This window comes from Anopheles maculipalpis, chromosome 2RL (genome assembly GCF_943734695.1).
Source record: "Anopheles maculipalpis chromosome 2RL, idAnoMacuDA_375_x, whole genome shotgun sequence".
NCBI classification, from domain to species: domain Eukaryota; kingdom Metazoa; phylum Arthropoda; class Insecta; order Diptera; family Culicidae; genus Anopheles; species Anopheles maculipalpis.
The window spans coordinates 64,866,145-64,889,165 of record NC_064871.1 but is presented as its reverse complement, the minus strand read 5'-3'; the positions used below and the strand labels follow the sequence as shown (position 1 = coordinate 64,889,165).

Here is a 23,021-nt window from a genome sequence, read left to right as displayed (position 1 = left end):
AGGTATATGGGACCAAGATACTAGATCTTGGATTACAAAATCTCTAATCAGCGTAAGCTTATACGATAAAACCTCTTCAACTATAAGGTTTGTTCGAGGTCGAGGCAAAGTTCCCAGGAAGACAAGTCTCTTCGACGAAGAGATCTTTTAGATAACAAGCTCTACGACAGCTCACGTCGTTCTCTATAAAACAGGTCATTGACTGAGCCAAGTTAGTGCCAATTTAGAATGCAAAACATATGACTATGATGAAACAAATGGGTCATGTATCGCTTTTTGATCTCAATAACTTCGCTCTATAAAATTCGAAGAAAGTACACAAAAAAAAAAGTTTGATAATGTGCGTGTACAATTTTTGAAACAAAATAAAAATCTCCAACAAGTAGCAACAAGCACAATCAAATGAACACATTAAAAACCAAACCTCTCGATGATTGTTTGGAGCAAAGTTCACAAATAGCATGTACATTTAGCCTCCAGGTATAAGCAATGGCTCGACCATATGTCCAACAAACCGTGAATGGTAGCGAACATTGATTGAGCTACCTCCTACCAACATGTCTACCGAGCCAAACATAGGAGTTATCGAAAATTATACCTTCTCCACGGTTCGCTTACGCTCACACCACCTGATTGGGCTTTTCACAGGCACTTTCTCGAACGAATCCGACGTTGAAAGGCAAGGCACAGCTGTGCTGGTTCGGATTCAGGAGGCCTACATTGCGATGAATGAAATCATTCTCCACGGGCCCGACAGTAAGATCATGGAGGGTTTTCCCGTGTTCCAAGCCTCTAATGCGGTACCGAGTTAGTTCTTTCCCCGAAAAGTTCCCCCAAAAAGCATGTGGGCGAACGTCAAACCTTTCGCTTCATCAATTGTGATAACGCCACCTCTCTCTCTCTCTATCCTCTCTCTCTCTCTCTCTCTCTCTCTCTCTCTCTCTCTCTCTTGCTGTTTCTGCTTCGGAAAGGATCATATAAAAACACATACATACACGATGTTAGTCCTAAAGGCCCGTTGTTTTACATGAACTGTGGAGGGAGGTTTTCGTTCATAAATTCGGCGTTGTGGTTGGAAGTTTTTAGCTGGGTCTGCAAAGGGCCAGATTAAGCCGCTTGGTATAAGGGCTGGGTTCTGGCTTTATGTGTGTATGTAGCACTCGTCAGATCATGAATAAAAAATAGCAAAGTTCGAAATGTGAAGGCGTGAAGTTGTTCGTTAACGTTTCCCATTCAATGCGAGAATGTGAAGACACTGCACTAGTACGTAGCCGTTGTCGGCAACAGTTCCCCCAAACATCGGTATGAGTGCGCTATATTTACAATGTTTTATATTGTGTTTCACTTAAACGAGTGTTCATAAGTGTCTGGAAATGGACAATTGCATGCAGAATTTAGATTAAATTGGTTTGAGGCTATTTCAAAACCAAATAAAATAATCCGCTTCTAAACCACTTTCAAGCAGTGGTCTTCTTTGTTACGAAAGCGAATGCTTTGTTGTAGAAAACTTTAGAAACGGGCAAGTTACATTTGCCTCCCTTCCTTTTTTACCTCTTTGTTCAATGCCTCGTGTGTGTGAGTGTGTATTGTTCTGTACTTGTGTTTTTTGTTGATAAACCTACCTGCACGGAAAGAGACTTGTTTCAGATCCTGAAGTAGCCTTGTGCGGCTACACTAGAGTAGGAAAACGGGCAGCAGCGAATGAGAGAAAAACATAATCAAACGTACGGTATTAGATAGAGTGAGATAAGACTCGACAGTAAACTTGCAAGACAATCCATAATGGCCATAAATTTATGTTACGAACCACCACCGACTCTATATTGTACGGTACGAAGTTTGTTGCGCGATGACGTCAATATGACGTCATGTAAATTATTTTATTTACCCGGCAGGTTTCAACAAGAGAAAACAAGAGTAGGAGAGTAAGCGGATAGAAAGAGAAGCCATAAGCACACGATGGAAGACAGCGAGCGAGTGTACCCGGGGGTTTGAAGCTCTCATCACGGGCTCGGAAAAGGACTTTCGGTTTTGGTGAATGAGCTTTCTACTTTTCCGCAAACGATCTGCTATGTTTGTGTGAAGGAGGGATGCGTTAGTGTGTGTGTGTGTGTGTGTGTGTATGTTTGTGTGTTTGTGTGCTGTACGGAGTACCCTCCCCCACACCTGTGCCCAACATGATCTCCAGAAAGCTCTCCTTTGGACCGTTTCGGCTAAGGGTGAAGAGATGACTCTCGCGTCCTTGGACGTGCTAGGTGAGACGATGAAGATTTGGAAAGCAAAACATTACAGCGAAACCTGCACAGCACCATTCGGGCCAACCGTTTGTTGGGTGCTCGCTCCGGAACGATATTCCGATGGTGTATCGAGAAGGCAAAGAAAAGCCTGCAGATGAAGACGTTTGTGTTATTCATTGAGATTTTCATCTCCTCATTTCCGGTGCGCCTGTGGGTGAACGCCAGACACGAAACGGATGGTCGGTTCCTTTCTTTTTTCTCACCAGCTTATTTTGCTGTCCTCAGAAGAGCAGTTAGATTGTCTTTCTTGTTCTGTTGTTTTACTTTCACATTTTGGTCAGAAAGGCGAATGTCCTGGGGGCGGTTACGGTATGTGTACAATTTGGCTTTAGCTTCATCCGGCAGTGGTAAGCAGTCGGTGTGTTTTGCAAACGTAGAAAGATTCTTGAACACCGAAAATCCGATCATCTTGGCACCGGTATTTATTGTTCCATACCGGCCGCACGGTTAGATAATTTCGATGATGAGTTTTGGCGTTTTATGCGAAAGTCGTGTTCAACGGACAATTGAGAGTGCACATGACATAGGGCTGTGGGAAGGGAAAATTTCATTTGTTTGAATGTTAAGTTTTGGTAAGATATGCATGATTTAACCCAGCACAATTGTTTGGTTATAAGATTTTGTTAAATATTTGCAGTATTCAAAATTAGACAAGGTGTCTTTTATTTTATTTACAATTGATTATGACGTCCAATACCGTATTGTCACAAGGTGTCTTTTACTTATACAAATATAATGAGTTATTAATTCAAAGTTTTGTTAATCGTTTGACCTTGTCTACGAAAGCATCACGCCATTCAAGGGAGCTCATCTGAGAAAGACAACGACGTTAAAAAATGGTGCCTCTCATCATGATACCTCATTGTCCAAATATTATGTACCAAGAGTTCTCGAAGAATTCTTTCCAATCCTCCGTATCGTATACCATCATACCTCATAGTCCGAAGGGTCTCATCCACAAAAAACTTCGTAGTCTCTACCATCTCATTCAAGGCTCCATGAGATATCTAGGCCGAAAAAGCCACCTATCTCAACCTTCGCGAAGAGAAGGACACACAAGGAGGCTTGTCTACCGGAAGGCGCTGAAGTCATCATATCTAAGAAGACTGTTTAATACCAGAGACAAAGAGGTATCTACGCATTAGTTTGTAGGCTTAAACTTTATTTATAATATTAAACTTTTCTTATACCAGCTTAGCTATCCTATCCCAATTACTAATAGTACTGCATATTATTAGACCACTTTCTCGGCGTCAACATAGTGCAAAATAAATAAATGTAAGCTTGTTTTTAATCTTGGATATTATCCAATTATTTGTACTCGAGGACGGATACAACTCTACCGCAAAAAGGAAGAAGGTGTATTCCATGGTACAGTGTTCTCTAGTGCAGTCCAGGTTCGGGGTGTTTAGCGGGTTCATTATCGAGACGCTCTTGCTGCTGCGGGATGGAACTTGTCGATCAGTCTTAGATTGTCCGCTGACCAGAGCAAGCTTGGAATGTCACTGCTGGACTGCACTGGAGAACACTGTACGCAGATGAATCCATGTTTGTGCTGCTCAACTTATTTTGCTTGTTTGTTACAGTCTAGACTCGCAAATCAATGAGGTCAACAAAATAATAGCCACAACACACCATAATAGCCAAACTGAAAGAACGGCCGCACCAAAACTATAGGATTAATAAATACATCTGCTAACAAAAATGAAAACAGACATGGACATCAACCACTCACTCAACACTCACCCACAACCGAGCATGATAAGACCGGGATAAGACAAAAAAAAAAACAACGAGGAAATGCCCTAATAATCTTTTTTTATATACCGAGTCATGAAATGCGCTGTTGACAATACGGCGCAAGCCGACATGCTTAAAATAAATAAATAAATAAATAAATAAATAAATAAATAAATAAATAAATAAATAAATAAATAAACTATCATTTTATTATACTTTGCCAATTGTGACGCTTGTAATTAATCAATACAGGTGTTGCTCACCATACCACAATGAGTCATCAACTTTAGTTAAATGAGAAAAACATTAAAAAAATAAATAATATCAGAAATAAATGTTAACCGATATCCCTATGATAAATTGATAAATCTTACAAATAAAAACTGTTTCGGTCAATTGTATATGTTAAGTTACACGAATGTGTCGGTATTAGTTTCATATAATTGTACTTATGTTTGAACACTACAAAAGCCAGAAGCTATTATTGAAATTATAAATATTTTATTTCGTGTATGTTCATAATCGGCATTCATAAGTAATTGTACTAAATGAGGAACGTAAAAAAAAACTCGCCATCTATTTCTGTTCCAAAAACATCGCAACCAGTACAACGGAACCGGTGTTTACTCAGCATAATAAGCAACAGCAATCTTTCCTGGAAAAAGGTGTACCGAAACAATCACTCTGAATTATTAAAAAAAAAAACTCCTACCGACCGCATTCGCTTTTCAGCTTGTGTCGTCTTTTAAACAATTTAACAAAAGCAACTTTAATCAATTTATCGCCTGGTGGAAGTGTGAACTGACTCAGGGCTGGGTGTTAATAATTGATTTGCTCGCGGGTCGGATTAGCAAAAACGACATGCTCACTTTGCTGCACCACCGGGGTAGAAAGGTCCATCCCGTTATTGCCATCGAATGTTAGCGCTTTTCATGAATGCTTTTACCTGCACCCTGCCTGCCTTTTCATTGCGATCGAACATAAAGTTTGATACTGAGACGCTGGGGTCGGGCAGAGAATACTGTTAACTCTTAAAAATAAAACAAAACAATGCAAAATCGAAAGAAAAACAAACCAAAAGTCAACCATAGAACAAAGAAAATTCCATTCGCTTAACCTTGAGGGAAAATAATGCAAGAACGAAAAAAGGGCACATACGACACCACGTTTCCCACGTCATTCGATGGTGGTGTGTGACGGAAATGTACGACCACTAGTATGTGGCGGACGCGTTGCCGGAATTTCATAGCACGGGATCGCCATGTGAGGCACGTTACACAGCATCCGATGGGACGGGCGAGATGACGAGCGAAACAAGTCTTGGAACGGTTCCCCTTTTGCGGCTTTTCTAACACCCTATTAACATTCTATTCGTGCGCCTAGCTTGGGTTTTTGGAAAATGAAAAAAAAAAAAAATAGACTCCAGCGGCTGATTGGCTCTACAAGCACTGGTATGTTGGCCGATTAGTTGCTCAACTCATCACTTTTTGAAGGCGTACGAAGTTTGGTTTGATTAAGGCTTATGGCAATCATTTCGGTTACCGCTTACGAGGAGACAACAAATAGGACAAAAGCTCTGCCGCTTTGAGCAGAGAAAAAAAATGGAAGAATGGCCTCTTTTTTACTGTTCCAATTGAAATTTTGAATCTACTCTAAAAGCTACAAAAAGCCTGCTTAGCCTGCCGTTTGGATGTTAGTTCTTATGTCGTAAAATATCGACTCTTGTATCAAAACCAGCAGCTTCTGAGAATGACATCGGACGTGACCTGTGTTGTGGTAATGGTGGTGACCTTTTGTGGTGTATTCTCCCGGGTCTGTGAAGGAGGAGGAATAGAGGGTAGAGCAAGATGATGGGAGCTGCTTATTTTGCGCTAAAGACACGCAGATGACGTCGAGTTCGTTGGCAGCCCGAATCACAAAGGTCGTAAATTTTCTGTCAAATTTTACCCGGTTCCACGGCTTACGTTTCGGTTTCTCTGAACCGTTGGTAAGCTAAGAGGAAAGCCTTCAGCCTCCTAGGCTTTCGCGTGCACAAGTTTTAATGTTCGTCTTGTGCCCACGTGTAGCCTCGAAGGCTTGGGCGGTTTGTATGGATTGCTCGGTGTGACTTTCACTTTCCGAGCTAGTTTCGCTATAGCTGTATTTATTTGTTCACTTGTTTATGTGATAAGATGTGCGCAGGTGTGCATGTGTGCGTGCGTTGTGTACGCGTACGTGTGCCAACGTGAGGTTGTATGGAAATGGAAAATTAGCTTGTTTATGCTAGTGCGTTCGCCTTCGAAAATGAGCCGCCGGGGACATATTAAACAGTAGCGATGATGATGTAGCACATTTTCCAGGATGCCTGTGCCAAGCACCTGTACCGCAGCTCCGATTGAAGCGCACCGGTCCCGTTGGCTCCACAGGTGGATTGTAGAAAGAAAGAAGGAAAGGAACAGCAGCGGGCGAAACTTTTCCCTTACTTAAGGGAAAAGCACGTTAGCTGAAGCGCAAAACATTAATGAGAATTTCGTACCGTTACTGAGTATACAAGTTGTTTGTTGAGGTGGTGTATCGATACCGTACCTCACTTTGGGGTCATTCATGGTAGTTACTCCCACAGTGCATTTTATTCCCAGGGATATGGTCATGCATTGATCGATTGGGATGAAGACGGATTTTGTGCCAAGTAGTTGTAATAGATTTGATAAGGTCTTCACAAGGAGGAAATGCCTTGTGAGGACCATACGACAGCTAGAACGATACGACAGACTGAATAAGTGGTGAGTGTATGGAAGCAATGTCCAAACATTGTAAGGTTGCAAAAAATATTGTAAGATATAGAGCTTATTTAACCAAAGTACTGATATACGCTCCAGTCATATAGAGTATGTGAAAAAAGGTATCAATGATGTTCACGATTATAATATTTTTCTTCGATACTAGTCTTGTTTCATGGTACCGGGCAAACGATAGTAAATCTTTAGCAGTTGTTGGAAAGGGTATGTGGAAGTCCTTTTTAAAATTGAATGAAAAAGCCTTCCACTTTACATTTATACATTTTAGAAATCTTCCAACAATATTACTTAAAATAGAGGAAGATAGCTTTAATTTTTAAGGAAAAAAAATTGACCAAGTTGTCCGAGGTAAGGCAATTAACAGGAAGTAAATATCTAGCTTTTTGTATATAACATAGTTTGTAACAGACGGTGGAGACAGCACGACTTGATGACTTAAGTATACTACGAAAATTGCGTGAAAAATAAAGTGACTTTGTGCTTTATTTAAAACCAGCTGTTGTTTTTCCACAACTCCGGCCGCTTCCGCCGGATGGAGGTCCGCATCCGCCGTATTTGTACACTGTTTGGCCCTTCGGAAGAAATTCTTTGTGAATCACCTCACAGTAATCAGAGAATACCGTCAGCATCACCTTGATTTTCGACCGGCTTTGGCGCGATATTTCCGCAATTTTTATTTCATTGTGGAAACAACATTTGATACATGCGCGCTGCTCCTAAAACTTGGACACGGTCAACATGGACAAAAACACTTGGCGTAGCTCCGAAAACAAATTGTTACTCCTAGCCGAGTTGATGTTGTGACTTGAAACGTGGCAGAACTGTCAAAAACAAACATATTAACAAACGAAACATAAAAACAAGGGGCTTCGTTTTGTCGCGCGAAATTTGACATCCATTGTCACTGTACTTTTCGGGCACTGAGTATAAACATTTGTGCAATTCCTCGTTTTTCATTGCTTTATCCCGAGCATACTCGGTTAGTAATTGTTCATTTTAAAAAGACATTTTTCAATTTCGCTTTTTGTAACTAATCAATTGTACCATTTATTGCTGTTAGGTGTTAAATGATAACTTCACAAAAGACTAGCAAGATTTGATACTCTTTTCTTGTACTATCTGCAGAAACTTTAAAAAAATCTAGACCGCCTCGGATGAAACAAAAACAAACCCTTTGTAAAATTTTCCACCCGCACAAAGCGGGGCAAGAACGTAAACTGGGATGAAAAGCGAACACGTGTTTAGAGTACCAGCAGCAACACCACGGAGCAGTTTACCTTTGATGTTCACCGGATTGTGTGAACTTTATGCTAAAGTTTGACAGCACCGTCCGAAACCTGACTGACGCGAGAGTGCAGTTGCGCTTCATCAAAGGGAAGCCTTTCGTGAAGGTGTTTTGTAGTTATTTGTTCCTGCTAAACGTTCGTTAGTTTGTTGCTTTCAAAGTGGTCAATCGTGGAGCAAAGTTTTGGTGTGTTTTTTGGGTGGTTTTTCTATTGAATAACTTCACCTGTTTGCGTGGAACAACGAACGAGAGTCAGATCCAGATCCCCGGTCACCACCGTGTTTTCTTTACGGAGGGCAAGTGCGTGCGTCGAGCGTAATTGCGATTATCTGCAGTCGGATAGAACTATCGCGTGCTGGAGGTTCATTTGGTAGCACTACCGTTTCTAAAGACTTTTTAAATGGCAGCCATCGGTAAAATTGTAAGCCACAGCACACCTTGATCGTAACAGCCTTGAGCCTTTCGCTCAACCACTGACGTCAGGAGTGGCTGGGAAGTGAGGCAGGCTCAGAGCCACTGTTCACTTTCAATGTACGCTCGGATGGATGGTAAGCAGTCGATGGCTGTGTGCCTTATCGGGGACCAAAGTATGGGAGAGCTTTTATTTTCTTATTATGTTGCGCACCAAATTGGTAGCCTGCTTGGTGCTCGAAAGCTTCCTTCGTGAATTTTCGTAAATCTATATCAAGCGAAATTGATAACACTTATTAGTGGCGGGTGAATGCAAAATAAAAATAATTATTCGATAGTTATTTTGGTAAATATAGCCCAACAAGATATTTATAGCTTTGGGGCGCATGCAAAGTTATAAAAATGGAAGCTCACCGTCAGGCAATGGCAAGCGTTCCAATAGCACCCGCCGAGTGGCACACACAAAAAGTAGTCGGACAGGATAGGATATAAAATATTTTTTTAGCAACTCAACATTCGTGAGTGGTTCGAGGGTCGCGGAAGAAATCGTTTCCAATTCGCTCGTCTTGGATCTGCTTAAACATGCAAGAGCAAATAGTGAATGGCAATCGTGAAGGTGAATGCCTGAATTCAATGGTGGTTCCCGTGCAATGCCAGAAATAGGGTTGTAAATTCCACTTGCCTTAGGATATTCCTCAATGTCTGGTATTCTACTCATCGAAATAGATGGCCACAACCGCATCGGTGCTCTATCCGTCAACCAAAGTCAAGTAGGGAGACTCGTTTGCCGTACGAAGGCACATAGCCGGAAAGTTCGCTCGGCAAGCCTGCTGAGCAGCTGAAGAGGTTTAGCAACGGTGCAATGCAGGCAGCCAAAGGACGCGCCGGGGAAAGCTTAGTTAAAGATTAATCGAAATGGTTGCCTGCTTTGTGCTTTTTGCAGCGCTCGCGTGAATGGCGCAGCAGAAGCATGCCACCCGTGTACTAGCCCCGGTTTTCTGTGGCTGCGTGTGTGTGTGTGAGATTGCAGCTGTGGGAAATCTCGTACATGCCTTTCCCGAGTCAACCGGAACCTAACTATTCCGTATATCTATGGTACAATCACTCCTTTCTCGGATAAATTTAGTTGTCAGGCCTTGCAGGGTTCTTTGGCAATGTTATAAAACTGTCCAATTTCTTATGTTGATGTAAAGTAGAATAATTTTATGTGGTAATCATTGGATAATCAAGCTCATAACAAGTACAAGTTCGTATAATTAAAACACATAGAAATGATAATTCTTCGTAATAAGTTAGAAAGCTGTTTTTTGAATAGTTTTTTAAAACTTTTCAGCTTCGTCAGACACCAGCTTTTAGATTTTAGCAACTTCTAGCTTTCGCTAACCTTAGACATATAGGATTCCACTCAGTACTGAGTTTAGAAGGATGGTTTGATTTGATTTGATAACGATTTCAGTATATTTGTTGGATTAGACACCGGTTTCTCCATGGTTAGTTCCACCTTTTCTTCCTTAGAATCTAAATATTAGATCGACTTATTGTATCTATTGCCGAATAATAATGATAATTACAAAAATAATATCAGTAATAATAAAAATAATATAAAACTAAAAAGGATTCGAGTAAAATGGCAAAATGCTTGTCAAATATACTAAACACAAATCTGGTTCGTAATATAAACGTTCCATCCACGTAGTAAACCCTGCATCCGTTCTGCTGCGCACAAAAGCACAATGAAAAAGGCGTACAGGCAGCCGGGTAAGTTTTGGCGCTATTTTTAGACCACTGAAATGGGTTGTTTCGCTTCAACACGCTCCCATCATTACGCCTCGCCATGCGTTGTTAGTTCGGCGCATTTCATAGTCTGCTAGCGGAAGTCTGGCTTTGCTAGGATTTTTCTTTGCACCTCAACTCAAATGCTTCGTCCGAAAGCATTACTTGGAGCAGGACGAGGAAACCAAAAATACGATGGCTGCAAAGAGCCTAGTTTTGTGTGAAATGTTTGCAACGCAAAATATTTTGGCGTGGTAGAAAAGGATGAAAATTAAAGCAGTTGCTTTGAGAGTTAGCAGCGAGTACCAAGGAACGATCGTTACAGGCGATAGGCGATGCTTCTAAACGTGACGGTTGTGGTGTATGTATTTTACGACTCGGGAAGACGGTGGGTGAGTTTGAGTTTGAGCAAACTAATTGAATCAATTAAACCTGTTGACGTCATTTAAGGGTTGACAGCGGTTAAGGACTTTACAGGCACAATCAAAAACATAACTCGTATGTGAACTTTGAGTTTCGACGACCGAGTCCGTCAAAATGGTAGCCTGCGACTTAAGAAATATAATGTTCCATTCAACATTTAACACCAAACGTTTAGCAATGGAACATAGCTTTGCAATGTTCAATGTTTCAAACCGGTACGAAAACGTTGGGACGCAAATGTTCCAAGAAAACGATATCAATTCTCTGTAAGACATAAATACACAGGTGGGAAGAGAGTTCCTATTTCACTTAATCTTGGTATGACACGCGAGCTTTTTTTCTTAGAAACTAATGATGTAAGATTATCGTGTCTTTGAGTGATGCAGACGCAGTAGTTGAGGTGTTCATAATTAATGTTTATTTACTACAATTGTAATTGACTGTTGTAGCAATAAAATGGTTACAAAATCTAGATAAAACTTATTGATTTCAGTAGCATCTCAGTAGTTTAAGTATTGCAATAAAACGATAAACAAGTTGCAAGAAATACAAACCCGTACATCCCGTAGTAGCCAAAGCTCCACACAATTCTTGAACATGTTACAATCTAGCACAGAACTTTCCACAAACAGCAGCAGGATTAGGAAGTTTAATAGTTCTTGGGCAAGAAATTAATCCGGCATTATTTGAGCGTCAGCAACAACTTTAACCAGCAGATCGATAGTCACATTCCGGGTTGGAAACGTACCTTGACTCCATCAATTGACCTGCCACATGAACCCCCAGGATTATGCCGGATTAGACACTATTGTGAAGTGAAAACATCAACCAAAGATCGTAGCTTGTACTAGAATTCGTTTGATTGACTGACTGTCTGAATGTTTGAGTGTGGGTTGGTTAGTTTGTTTAAGATGTTTCATACGAAATTTTATAAGAATCATAGATTTTAGCTTAGGAATTAGTAACATATACTATTGTAGGAATTATAAAGCTACGTGACAAAGTGAAATGACGTTTTTGTTTCAAATAAACTACAACTGCCGCGATAACGACTAAAAAAGTTGAGCAATACTTTTTCAATAGAACAGGTTTGTGTAGTCGCGGTAACGATTTATGCTTGCCCCTATGAGTAAGGAGATTGCAAATGCATTAAGAAAATGTCAGCAATGAATAGCAGTAGAACAGAAATTATACAGAATTTTTATTCATTCTACAGTATCATTCGATACTTCTTCAATAAAAATATCGGCCACGATGGTTGAAGCTGGAACTGTGCTTACCATTTAGGGAACAGTGGCAAAGGTCTTCGTCCGAATCGTTTACCCTGTAGGGCGGACTGACTAGCCATTTATGTGGTACCAATAAGTCTAGTAAGCCATCGTTGGCCGGCGAGACCTACTAGAGGAGGCTTTTTTTTCACTCGCCTCGTTCTATAACCCGTCTAAATTTAAATCCATTTATTGTTGGAGAGCACAAGCTCCAGGTGCTCACTGAGTCCGTATTCTTCCTTTCTCGGGAATATCCATGGCATTCTCTTAGAAGGTACTGTGACCTGTAGGCCACATTAGTGACATTTTAGCGGTTATTCTTTTTTCAGTCGACGCGTGTGTGTTTAATCGTTTATGGTCAGTTCTTAGCCTTGATAACACTATTTGCTCGCTGAGGTTTGGAAGATCAGTCCAGGATCTCGTCTTGAGATGGCTCAAAGGTGATGCCAACTTTGTTGTTCCATCTGTTCAAACCAGACCGATGCATCGGCTCTGGAGATGTCGTCATCTACCGGTTCAGAGTCACGATTACCCTCGTTCGCGAGAAGGTCTACTTCTTCGTTACCTCTTGGATGGAGCCCTTTTTCATCCTACAATTGCCTCTTTAACATGAATTGCTCATCTGCCCCAAATTGACGAATATGACTACTCATCCGGGGACGGCCGGATGATGTATGCGACAGCCACGCCGGTCTTTACACAGCAGGACCGGGTTTCAAATCCTATCCGGACTGTCCCCCTCGTACTGACTATCCAACTACGTAGTAGCGGAAAGTCTACTTAGCAATTCGATGGCCGGACCAAGCCAAGAGGAAGACTACTCAGAACGTTGTTGGGTCGCAAAAATATGGAAGGACAATGGAGTAGCCACTAAAATGACAAGCTCTTCGAAAGTTGTACGGTGATCTCATGGCGGTTAATGCGTCCGCCAAAAAGGCCGAGATATTGGCCGAGACAGATATGCTTTGAGAAGTTGTGAATGTTGTTAGTACTTTCTATTTGAAATGTCCTTAATAGGTACAGATATTAATATGAATGTTAAAAATCATTTTACTCACCAGCGGATATTGTTGACAACAGCAGCGTTGGCGATTCTGAGGCATTCCTTCCCAGCGATCATTTACACCACTTTTTTTTTCATTCCCGGGCGCATAGTTTAATTACAAGAGGACCGTGCTTATATGCAGTGTGCTTATCGTACATTGTTAGCCTATCGGGTTTTAGCTAGATTCTTTTTCAATCTCAGAATTTCGGTCTTAGTTTTCTTGAGCTGTTGTTTTAAACTCCATTTTCTGGCGATGCATGAGCTGTTCAAAGCTAACTGTGTGTTATTCAGCAACTCTGTGCTTTTTGTTTTGTTTTCTCGCTCCATGCCATTCTTCTACGCGACGAAAAACAAGTCGCCCAACAAGCGCGCTTCCATTTGTTAGATATGGTATGTTGGTTGGTGGAGGTGGTAGTGGAAGGTGATCATAGTGGTGGTAGTGGTGGTGGTGGTGGTGGAATGCGAAATAGTGAAACATTATAAACATATGCATCGTGCGTGCTTGTGACAAGAAGGCATGCGGTGCGTTGGTGCGTGATAGTAAACTGGGTCAGAAAGTAAGTGGAAGGTGTAATAGATGACGTTCGCGTAGTATTAAAGGTTGACGCAAACGTTGTGCTATGAGATGACTCCAGTTTGCTCTGTATACTGTACGCGTTGCTACTATTGGTTTCGGTTGGGATCAGAAAGTTTTTTGGGCTCCGAAAAACAAAACCATAATTTACACTTCCGGACCTCCACTTGCGCATCACTTTTCTCTTTCGGTGAATCCCCAAACACGGGGAACCATCGGTCTCGTGAGATTTCCTTCCCGAAACTAAAGAAAAAGGCTAAACAAAATAGGGTTAATGTGAACAAAAACAAACCATTAAAGTAATGCTCGTTTTTTTTTTCGTATTTTTATTTTAATATATTTATTATATCTAAATTAGTTTATATGTTTTCCAGTTGCATTGCCTGTCCCTTCGCTATTTACCACACTCTTTGTGGCTTCCTCGTCCACTATTGTAAAACAAACGTTGGTTTGTCTTGCCGGTGCATCTTTATCGTCAATGCGTTTTGCCCTTTTTTGCCTCATACTTGTTGTAAATTTCTTTTTTGCATTTGCTTTCTGTTACTTTCCTCTCACACTAAACACTGTTGTTTCTTGTTTTTTTTTTTTTCAGTGTATCAGTATGGCAAGCCTCGAATGTGCAACGTGTTTGTAGTTGTTCGCTTAGGCCTTTTAGATTTTGCTGTTGCTTATGATGCACATCAACAAACTCACACACACACGCAATCCATTACAATTTTAGTGCTCAATAACATCGGTTTGAATTAACACATGAGGCTTTTACATTGTTTCAATGTTTTTTTTGTTTGTTTTGATTTTTTGTCTGTTTTAAACCCCGCACTAGAGTGACACCTAAAACGGGCAATTTAAGTATCGATGATTGTAGGTTGCCTTTGGGTTTTTCTTGTTTCCATTTGCATTTCCTGCTTTTCTCATGCACGATGACTCTACTCTTCATAGAGTGTCCGTTTGGTTAGTGTTTGGGTGCGAGTTTGGGTGGAACATTTAATGCAATTCTTCTTTTTGCACGCACTTCTCACTTTTGCTGATACCAATTGTGTGTCGCATGTCACCTCAATAAATAACAAATATTTCCATTCAAAAACGTCGGAGAAGAGAGTGGGGTTGCCTTTTCTCCACTATTTTGACGCATTTTCTACGCATTCTTGGTGTAATGCGTTGGTAGCTCACAAGCGTCCCTCGATTTCGTTTTGGTTTTTCCCGTGTTTTTGTGTTTTCTTTTCGTTTACAGACTGTTTTCTAGTCTTCTGGTGGCTTTTTTGGTTTTTTTTTATCTTCTCAAATGTATACATTCATTGGTTGGGAGCCCACAATGGAAAATAAAATAGCACGAGAAAATGTGTTTAAACGAGGGATCTTGGTTTTTGGATGTTTTCGCTTGCTGTTTAAACACACACTCAGTATAGCGACTCTCGTAATGTTTCTTTCTTAAACAGTGGGTAGCGCGAAGTGTTAAAGGCGCTAACTGTAACGTACTCCAACGTCCCATCGTCAGGAGAACTGTGGCATCCTCTGGCAATGACTTCGACTATCAGCACATAAAGTTCGAGCAATGTAAGAAACAAACAAACACAATCCTTCGCTAACTTAACCGAAACCGAAGATAAGATCAAACGTTATTGCTATGTTTTTTTTTGCTGCAGTGTGAGAGCAAGCGTTACGATTCTTAAGTTGCAGATTGTATTACTATTCTCACACCCTACCCATATTGAACGGAACGCTTCCAGAGCGTCCATAAACGGGATATTCGCGTACGGCAATCCGACTATTGAAGTGAGCGCCAGGCTCGGAAGCGTGTAGCGTGTAGACGAGGCGTTACGGTTGCCTGCAGCGCGCTTTGAAATCTTGGCGGTTTACTAATACTTAATAGTGATGAGCTTAAAAACACCCATTGTTAAGTAGAATATTGTTTATACTCTGGCTAGCTACGTTTTTTCCATCTTGTTTTTGTTTTTTTTTTTTTAGGTTAGTGTGTACGCGTTCAACTGCGGGTCTACTAAGTCAGTCTTTTCATTTTAATTTACTTGTTTTGTTGCTTAAACATTTACCTTTTGCTCTCGAGCAGGAGAATCATTTACACGATGCAGAGAATGTTTTAGTTAAGCCCTCGTCCTGTCTTTCTCGTTCGCTTTCTCCTTCCCTCGTTTTCTTAATCTCATCGCGCCGGGATACGAATGAGCAACAGAAACTGGTTTACCAATTCGTCTCCATTACACACTGTGTGCTTCCAGATCTAGCACCTCAAAAATGAAAACGAATCATCTATTGAAGTATGGGCTCCCAAGCAATGAAAACATTTTCTCGTCTCTTGTACACCATCGTGAGGCTCGAGGTTTGTAGGCGTTTTGTATTGCTGCGTGACGCTGATGGCACCCAAATGGTGCAAAGTACTGACGATGTTTGCGTCGAATTTGCGGCTCTCTTTGTGGCTGGCTTAGTGACTCAGTTTAGTCTGGGAAATAGTTACTGAGATTGAGACCAATTGACCAAAAAGTGTTGAAACAAAAACATACATAGCATACTGCTAACCCTGTGTATCAATTGACATGCTCTTTTGAAGAACCGAAATCAATCGAAAAGCTGGTTTTTTGAGCCATATTTGAATCAACGCTCCTACCTTACCACTTCCATGTTTTTTTTCCTTTCTTCATGCAACCAACAGTAACAACATCGATAACAGCAACAAACAATGGACTTTTGCAACAAGAAAGAGACAGATAAGAAAACAGGAAAAAAAACAAACATAAATATAAAAGAAAACATTAACAAATGAACATTCAGTGCGGACGTATGAGTGTGAGTGGAATGTTTTTTTTTCTGCTTCTCAAACATACACAAGATGAACAGAAATGCAATCAGATCAGATAGGTATATGGGGTAAATGGTGTATGTGCGATGATAATAGATTCAGTGTCCATGTTGTGTATGTGTGTGTGTGTGGATGAGCCTTGCGATATTATGTTTTGCTCTTCGTTAAGACACATTTTAGGAACAGATTTTTGTTTTGCTATGTTTGAATTTGTGTGTTTGCATGTTTTAACGTAGTTTTTGTTTTGCGGAATTAATTATAGCTTATAAATTAATAATGTAATAATACTTCCCGCTTCAAAGACGCCATTCTACATTCGGCTACATATCGTTCGAAAAAAATTTGTTCGACAAAGTTGTCAGAATCGATAATTAAATCATACTAACGTATGTTTTTTTTTTTACTTTGTTTTCCTTTTGTTCACGAATTGCGTCCACTTGCATATGTAACAAAATTATCACTTCTTGCTTCATTTTTCAAAGTATTTTTTTAAAGTAAGTTTGTCGTCTTGGTTGAATCACTGAGTGTTCCCTAGCCGATCACTGACACTTTGGCTGCGTACGGAAGCAAACGCAGCCATTTTAAAGCTTTCACAGCTTTCGATTCACTGTATACACTTGTGCTTGTTGTGTTCGCGGCACTGCTGCAATGTGTCGGGTCAGTCGTGGTTACGCAATTTGAAGAGTTGTTGATCACAGCAACGGTTGCTGAAATTTTCGCGTAGATGTGGATTCAATGCAGGGCTTTGAGATGGTACGCGTTAGGACAACACAGATCACACGCCTGAACTACACTCGAATCTGACTCGATTGCTCTGGTTGTAGTATAGAGAGAGAAAGATGTTTAATTTTATCCTGATCCTTCATTGTTTTTGTTTTGTTGTTGTAAACTACCATTCCCTTGTCCTTGATTTAGAGTCACATAGCTTTGTATAGCTTGATCTTCTATTTGACCGCCTTATCGCCAGCAGCGTGTTCAGAGGGTCTCGTCAATATTTACTCTTTAATATTTGTTGTTGTTTGTAGATAATATTGTGCAAATAGACATTTATAAGTAATGCTTTGATGAGCGGAATTTTGCAGCGTCTTTTGTTTTTGTTTCTTTTTTTTTTTAAATTAAGAATCCGTGGTTATGTACACATGGCTGAGGGCAAGAATCTGTTGCTGTGTCTGTGCGTTTCGATGTGTGGCATGTGACAGACATTATTTTAAAGGTAAAATGTTATCCAGTCTACATGGCTCTGCCTAGGAGTTGTGTGCCTACATCGGGATAGCTTTACAGGCGATTCTTACCAATCTTATGAGATACTGCTCTACTGGCGCCCATTGTACATGCGGGTACAGGAAATTATAAAAAGAAAACGTTGCTGTGCGCTGGTTTCAGAAGTAATATCCTTCGAAGCGTTGGGCTCAAGGTGGTGACACTTGGCAATGGCATTTGGTGAGTGATTGATGTACCGGTATGTTTTGTTATTCTTTAACGAACTCTAGGCTTAATTTTAGTTGAATGCTACTCGCTGATTTACACACATTCGACCTTTAGCTTAATCTAATCAATTGCACTGCCACCTATGAAACGCCCTGGAACGATTGTTCGAACTGAAAAGTACGCAACCAGATTTAAGAAGTGAAATTGAAACTTGATAATAAATAAAGAAAACAAGATTTCGTAAAATCAATTTTAAACTACAAAACTTAGTAAGTAACTTCATTAAGAAAGTGCAATGAAAAAATGTACTAAATTTAGAACGAAGTAATAAGGTTGAAAAATTATCCTAAAAGTACTCCAAGTATACACCTTGGATCGACAACTTCACACCTAGGTTTGCATTTTTCGCGTTTTCGCTCTTATATTCTTCTCTCTGCTTCACGCTAGCCTTACACAAATGGTTACAGTGTGCTCGCGCCAATTTACTGTCGCGTGGATGGTCGATTAGAGATATTGATATTTTCAGTCATTTTATCTGGTTTTATTCTTTTGGTTCGCTGAGCGCCCACCGCCCCTGGCTAGGATTTCCTATGGCTTCGGTGATTAAATCATCAGCTAGTCCTCTTGCTTAGCCACTGGATAGCCGAGCAAGTTGTGTGTCGTATTAATAGCTCTACGGTTGCTTCTTCTTCTCGGGCGCTTGTAGCTGGTGCCCTTTCGCTTAGTCCATTACGCTTCGATATTAGCATTTAGGGATCTAAAGAGTTTGTTACTGTTTTAAACTGCTGACTTATCTATACAATATAGCTGCCTTGTCCATGAGAATAGTTTTCCTCTTCAATGCATGTGTAGGTGTGATGAGTGTTTTAATGATGGTTGCGCGTAACGGTAGAGTTAAAGAAAATCCTACTGGCTGTTATTTCATTTTCCAGATGTTAAGGAGCTGTGGACTCGTTTGAGTTTTGGGTGCTAGTTGTTGATGGAACCGTTGCAAGGTGTTCGTTTTTTTTTTTAAATAAATGATGTCGTATAGGAGTAGGGAAAAAAAGTAAATAATTTTTTGTAACTGACTATGCTTGAGATGATGAACAAACGGATGTGAAAGTATCGCTTAAACTTAGATTTGCAATGTTGGAAAAAGAATGCTAATGGTTTGTTAAGATTTTTACATTTTTAAAGAAACAATGTACATTCATTTCATACACTTACTTAACTGTATGTTACGATCGTGTTTGTGTGTATGCATGTGTGTATGTGTGTACTCTCTCTCCCTCTCTCTCCCTCTCTCTACGGTTGTAAATCTTGACAGTTTATCTAGGGATTGGCTTTCGTATCATGTTTCACATATTTCGTCTTCAGCACATTCACACATCCACAGACACACTCGTATATCAATACACTGCAATTTACACGCACATTCCCGACTCGGTATCCTTTCCCATTTAGTGGCATTCATATGATCAACAGCCTTCACACTTCGAATTTGATTCGCTCACTATCGATTCACATTCATCCCTTCGCTGATCCACACATACTGTATGAAGTACGGAACTTCCTTGTTGCTGCTGCCTACTCTTTCGTGTTGTGGCTTAACGACTAGTTCTTAGTTGGTAAATATATGTTTGTATATAGATCTATGTATATGTATATATATATAGTAAGATCATCTGCTTTTTGAGTTTTGACATTGTTTCTTTTTTGTTTTGTTCTGTTGTTTTATGTTGGGTTGATGGTAATTTTTGCCCAGCCTGTATAAGCGTTGAGTCCAGCACAGTGAATGAAGTTAACACAGCACATTACGTTGCGAGTTGCTTTTATATCTTTTGCAATTTTCACACCCCCTTTCCGTATGCTTTGTTTAATCGTATGTACATAATTCTTCATGTCTATTTTTACAACGTCTTTGCATTTCTTTTTTCTCCTCTGTAACGCATTGCTGTGTGTGTTTTATGATTCGTAGTACAGTTATTGCTTCATTCACTTGCTTGTGTTCTTCGATTTAGTAATGGACTTACATCAGCTGGAACATGTGTCTGATGTTTAGCTGATTTTCGAAGGATTTTAGACTTTCTGTTTTTTTTTCTTTAATGTCGCACGTCTGTATCAATAGAGTCTTGTTCATCTTTCCCTCTTAATTTCTCTCTGTTTCTGTAATCTTTCCTCACGACTACTCTCCGTTCGCTTATTTCCTTCAATATTGTTCAACAGTTTTCTATGTTCTCAATCTAGCACTAGTACAGCGATACTGTCGGGAGCTGTGTGAAATGTACAACTTAACGGCCACGAGCCCATCTCAATAAGGCGTCCGCTAATACGTCGAGATGTGCTTTCGTCTGTAAGGAAGGAGCAGAAATGTGTGATTGGTTAGCACAAAACAATAGTTGTGAATGTTATTAGAAATGTTGAAAATATGGGTGTGACTGATGTGTCATGGAAAATTTTTCGATTTTCCGTTTGAGAAAAAAAACAAACAATTCATTGCTTAGGGATCAGTATTTTACTGCCACATAAATCATAAATATGTTACTTTCTTTGCATTTACAAAGAAAAATTTTGCTTGTCTTAATATTTGTGATTTTTTCCCCGCAAAATACCAGGCGCCTCTATAAAATATCAATAAGCACACAGGTGGAGGCGCCTGGTGGTTATTGACCTTCTGTAAATGTGGAACATATTTTCCAACTAATTTATAATTAATATCACAATTCAAGCATAAACATTTGTGTATTAGGAAATAAATCCTTTGATTTTTCAATCAATATTGTACCTTGATAACGTTGAACAGTGCATTAAATGAGTGTTACAGCACACTAAGACCAACATAATTTCCCATCTCAACCTTTAATGCAACTTACCGTTTTGTAGAACATACAGGCCTGCCTGTCCTCGTCCTCGCCTTCGGGACAGTCGATAAAACCGTCGCATAGCACATGATCGTCTATACATCGGTATCGGCCTTGCCGATCTGGTGTAGGGCAGGCAAAACGCTCCATACCATCCATTGCTGGTGGACATTCTGAAATTGAAAAAAAAAAACAAACATAATTTTAATTAGATCGAATTTTGTTGTACAATTAGAAAATTTTTAAAAGACTAAAAAGTAAAAAAAGAGACATAACAGATTTTATTTTGCATATAAATACTACTGCAAGTATTCATTGAAAAGCTTTTAACGGCCGCACTTGGTTCTTTTAGTAATAACAGTGAAACAAAAACAACACTAGGAGGTATGGTTCCTTCAACTATTAGAAGCTAGCACGAAAGAGTTCATTGTTATATAATTTTTTTTGACGACGAAAAGACGCTCGTTTGAGAACGTATGTGATGGAAGCAAAACTAACTCCAGCACCAAAGCGCCCCCTAACACGGCAGTGGGTGGTAGAATCAATTTTCCTAAATGTACCGATCAGACGCAAAAGATAAGCAAACTGAATGGTCTGGAAATGAACTTGGGCGTTCCCGTAAAAGCCGGCCAGACAGGTAAATCGGGTTGGGCGAAAGAAAACGGCTAGCAAGGCAAGCCAACACCATTTATTCTCGGTCTCGACTAGCGGTAGCACGGTTTGGTTTCAATCCGTGCCAGTATTTATGCCGCGACGTGACGATTTTTGCGTTGGCAAATTTCCATTTTCTTCGCCCCTCCCCCTGTATCGAGTCGCGTCGGCCGCAGCCGTTTTCATGATTGTATCCTTTTTGTCGACTGTTTGCTGGTGACGTGAGGCGTTTCCTTCGGTAGACAGCTAAGAGAAGAAATTAATAATTTTCTATTTAGATAGACCGTTTGGAATCTGCCAAAGGAGGGAGTCAGCCGCTGGCTGTGTGTTGTGAGCTAAAGGCATGTGATTTATGAAGGAACGGAAATTCGGGTGGCACACAAAACTGATCGATTGGTGGTAAATTAATCAATCTGTACTTTGTTTGGGCTTGCAAGAATTGCAAGACTACGCAGCTGCTTGATTGAATATGCAAGAAGAATGGTTCATGGTTGGTTGTATTTAATTGATAACCAAAATTGTATCTTTAAGAGCTTAACTCTACCACTTTGTTTCTAATTGGGATCGTTGTTAGAGCGATTCATGGATAAGCTGTTATTCAGAGTTCTACTTTTTTTCTTGTTGCCCTAACGATCTTCACCACGTAACCGGATAGGTCTTTGCTACGAGAGAAAGGTCCTAATGGAATGCGATACCTAGTAATGCCTTGTCCTGGCCCGTACTCTTACCGTCTTGGCCATCGGCTGTACAAAATCCATTCAGTCAATTTTATTTTTTTGAAAGAAGAAATTTACAGTTTTGGCTTACATTTGAGCATTTTTGTTGCAGTATTGTTTCAAAATTTTGATTTGGTTCGATTTTTTTGTCACTACATAGCTTCTTCATACGTACAACGCTTTTCTACTGTACTGTCTTTTGCTCTCAAATATCCGGCTAATAACGTTTGTGATTGAATTATGCTGCGAGTGTAAAAAATTGACAAAGACTTCTATATCCAATGAATTGAATAATATTTACACCATCTGCTACCTTGCGAACAAAGACAAGGTGTTGATCGGCTTTGGGTTGCTGTAGCATGTTTCGCCTATCAGCTGGCCAATTTACTTGCTCTTTCTATCGCTTTATCATTCTGCCATACGTTCGGCAAAGGAGAAATCAATGAAAAACGTTATATACGACATAATGCCACCCGTGGGTAGATTGCCGGGAGATAATTATTTGCATATTTTATTGATATTTAAATATCTTCATCATGACACGGTAGGTGCATGGGAGGGTTAGGAGAATGGTGGTAAAGCAAGAAAGATTAGCTACTTTTACTCATAGCATTGATGCATGAAAATAGATGCTTTTAACAACAGTTTGCGACAGCAGAAGATATTTTTTCCAAAAATAAACATGCAGCTAGAAAGATTTTAATACGTGTTTTGTGCGCCATTTGATTTATTCACAATATTTTAAAGTTTAATTCGCATATTGGATGAGATGTGCAGAATGACATTCGTTGTTTGTTTTAGTTAATTTATTTAATATCCTGTGATTTTAAAATGCTAGACCTGAAGCGGATTTTACTAGACCTGAAGCGGATGTTTCAATTAAATACAGCAAAATAGCCCCTATCACACCCTTACGACGGTATCGAATTATTTATGGACCCCCTGAGGGTGGACAGTTTGAAAAGGGTGGCACCAAATTAG

The 23,021-nt window shown here is 40.0% G+C and overlaps 4 protein-coding genes across 6 annotated transcripts in view; 1 reads left to right on the top strand and 3 right to left on the bottom strand.

Moving 5' to 3' along the window:
• The window catches only part of LOC126556023 (eukaryotic translation initiation factor 2D), a 526,420-nt gene that overhangs the window by 203,015 nt on the left and 300,384 nt on the right, over window positions 1-23,021 (bottom strand). Inside the window, exon 3 of one of the 3 annotated variants that reach the window (XM_050211185.1) lies at window positions 7,518-7,530. The exons of the other annotated variants lie outside the window; for them this stretch is intronic. The gene's annotated coding sequence lies outside the window, so the exon portion shown is untranslated. Of the gene's footprint in view, window positions 1-7,517; window positions 7,531-23,021 lie in introns of those variants that run through there. 3 annotated transcript variants of the gene reach the window in all.
• Window positions 1-23,021, bottom strand: part of LOC126556469 (small integral membrane protein 20-like) — a 389,536-nt gene that overhangs the window by 222,424 nt on the left and 144,091 nt on the right. The gene's annotated exons all lie outside the window — the stretch shown is intronic.
• Window positions 1-23,021, top strand: part of LOC126556308 (peroxiredoxin-6-like) — a 270,155-nt gene that overhangs the window by 220,792 nt on the left and 26,342 nt on the right. The gene's annotated exons all lie outside the window — the stretch shown is intronic.
• The window catches only part of LOC126556184 (zinc finger protein 503), a 44,220-nt gene continuing 41,229 nt past the window's right edge, over window positions 20,031-23,021 (bottom strand). Inside the window, exons 2-3 of the mRNA XM_050211406.1 lie at window positions 20,686-20,846; window positions 20,031-20,163 (exon numbers count right to left, since the gene is read on the bottom strand). Coding sequence (XP_050067363.1) covers window positions 20,104-20,163; window positions 20,686-20,846 — 221 coding nt within the window. The 3' untranslated portion in view covers window positions 20,031-20,103. The remainder of the gene's footprint in view (window positions 20,164-20,685; window positions 20,847-23,021) is intronic.